This window comes from Echinops telfairi, unplaced genomic scaffold, assembly GCF_000313985.2.
Source record: "Echinops telfairi isolate 266 unplaced genomic scaffold, ASM31398v2 ScPeMD7_5;HRSCAF=22, whole genome shotgun sequence".
NCBI lineage: Eukaryota > Metazoa > Chordata > Mammalia > Afrosoricida > Tenrecidae > Echinops > Echinops telfairi.
In genome coordinates, this window is record NW_022103901.1 from 33,818,744 (window position 1) to 33,820,098 (window position 1,355).

General features: G+C 56.4%; 1 protein-coding gene across 1 annotated transcript in view; it reads left to right on the top strand.

The window, feature by feature from the left end:
* The window catches only part of DNAAF8 (dynein axonemal assembly factor 8), a 10,688-nt gene extending 9,453 nt beyond the window's left edge, over positions 1-1,235 (top strand). The window contains exons 7-9 of the mRNA XM_045286045.1: positions 96-194; positions 303-594; positions 856-1,235. Of these exons, the coding sequence (XP_045141980.1) occupies positions 96-194; positions 303-585 (382 nt within the window). The 3' untranslated portion in view covers positions 586-594; positions 856-1,235. The remainder of the gene's footprint in view (positions 1-95; positions 195-302; positions 595-855) is intronic.
* Positions 1,236-1,355: the final 120 nt, after the last annotated feature.

A 1,355-nucleotide genomic window follows, 5' to 3' on the forward strand; every position in this document is an offset into this window, starting at 1 on the left:
TCGACCTGCCCGCCCTGGGTCACAAGGAGGTGCGGGGGGTGGGGGCTTGTCCCTGGTCTGGGGGGCCCTGAAGGAGCCCACATCTCCTTCCCCAGCTCGAGTTCCAGCTCCTCTGAGAGTGAGGACGACATGGTGGCTGCAAGGGGCGAGCAGGGCCCAGCGGAGGGGGTACCTCCCTGCCCACAGGGCCTCAGGTAACCAATCACACAGGTCTGAGGGGGCAGGGCCTCAGGTAACCAACCACATGGGTCCAAAGGTGCAGGGCCTCCTGGGCCCTAACGGAGGTGCTCTCACTGCTGCAGGGGCTGCACTGGGAAGAGCCAACTGCTCCAGCAGCTCCGAGCCTTCCGGAAAGGGACAGCTGTGCCCAGGTCATTTACTGGCAAGAATCCCAGCGGTCAGAAGGTGCAGGACCCCAAGGAGGTGGCCGAATCGGGCCCGAGGAGGAAGCAACACGTCAAACTCTGGGCCGAGAGACAGGATATCCCTGCCACATCTGCAGGAGGAAACCCCAGGGCGCTGAGTGGCCCTCTTGTGCCAGCCACGGGCAGAGAGGCCAATGCGCTGCCTCTGGGCCAACCGTAGATGCCTCAGGTGAGGGTCCTGAACAACTTGGTAGAAACCTGACTGGGATCCCCCAGTGAGTACCCTCTGGCCCTCCATGGAAGCATTCTACAGTCAGAGCAAGGGTGCCCACCCGCATGGGCCTGGGGAAGTGGGTGACAGGTCCAGGGGACCAGGCACCCCCACCACCTAGACTGGACTGGAAGTCCACCACTGCAGTGGCTTTACCAGGCAGTTTTGGGTGGCCAGGGTCCTCCTGATCTCTTCCCGCTTCTATGTCATCCCTTGCAGGGAACCTCTGCTCTCTGTGGGCGCATGCGCTCTCTGAAACAGATGTCAAAAAGGGTCCAAAGCCTTCCGGAATCCCAGGGCTGAGGCAGGGCTGGGGAACTTTCACTCTGGTCCTCCCTCCGGGCCTGGGCACTTAGTGTCTCATGTGTCAAATGAGCAGGCACAGACCTGAACACAACACATGGTATATTCGTACCACACACACACTCCATGTGTATACATCACACAGATGCATACCAAATACAATACACACCACATGTACACACCACACAAACACACATCACATTTACCCAACAAATACTCCGCATACAACACACAAATACACATATACATACTGTTTGTCTGGGTTGACAAAAACAAATTCATACACACTCGTGTAAGAGAGAGCTTTATATCAAAGAACAATTGTATATTGAGAAAACATCCCAGCCCAGATCAAGTCCCTAAGTCCGATATTGGCCCATATGTTGGATACCAGTCTATAAATTCCTCTTCAGACG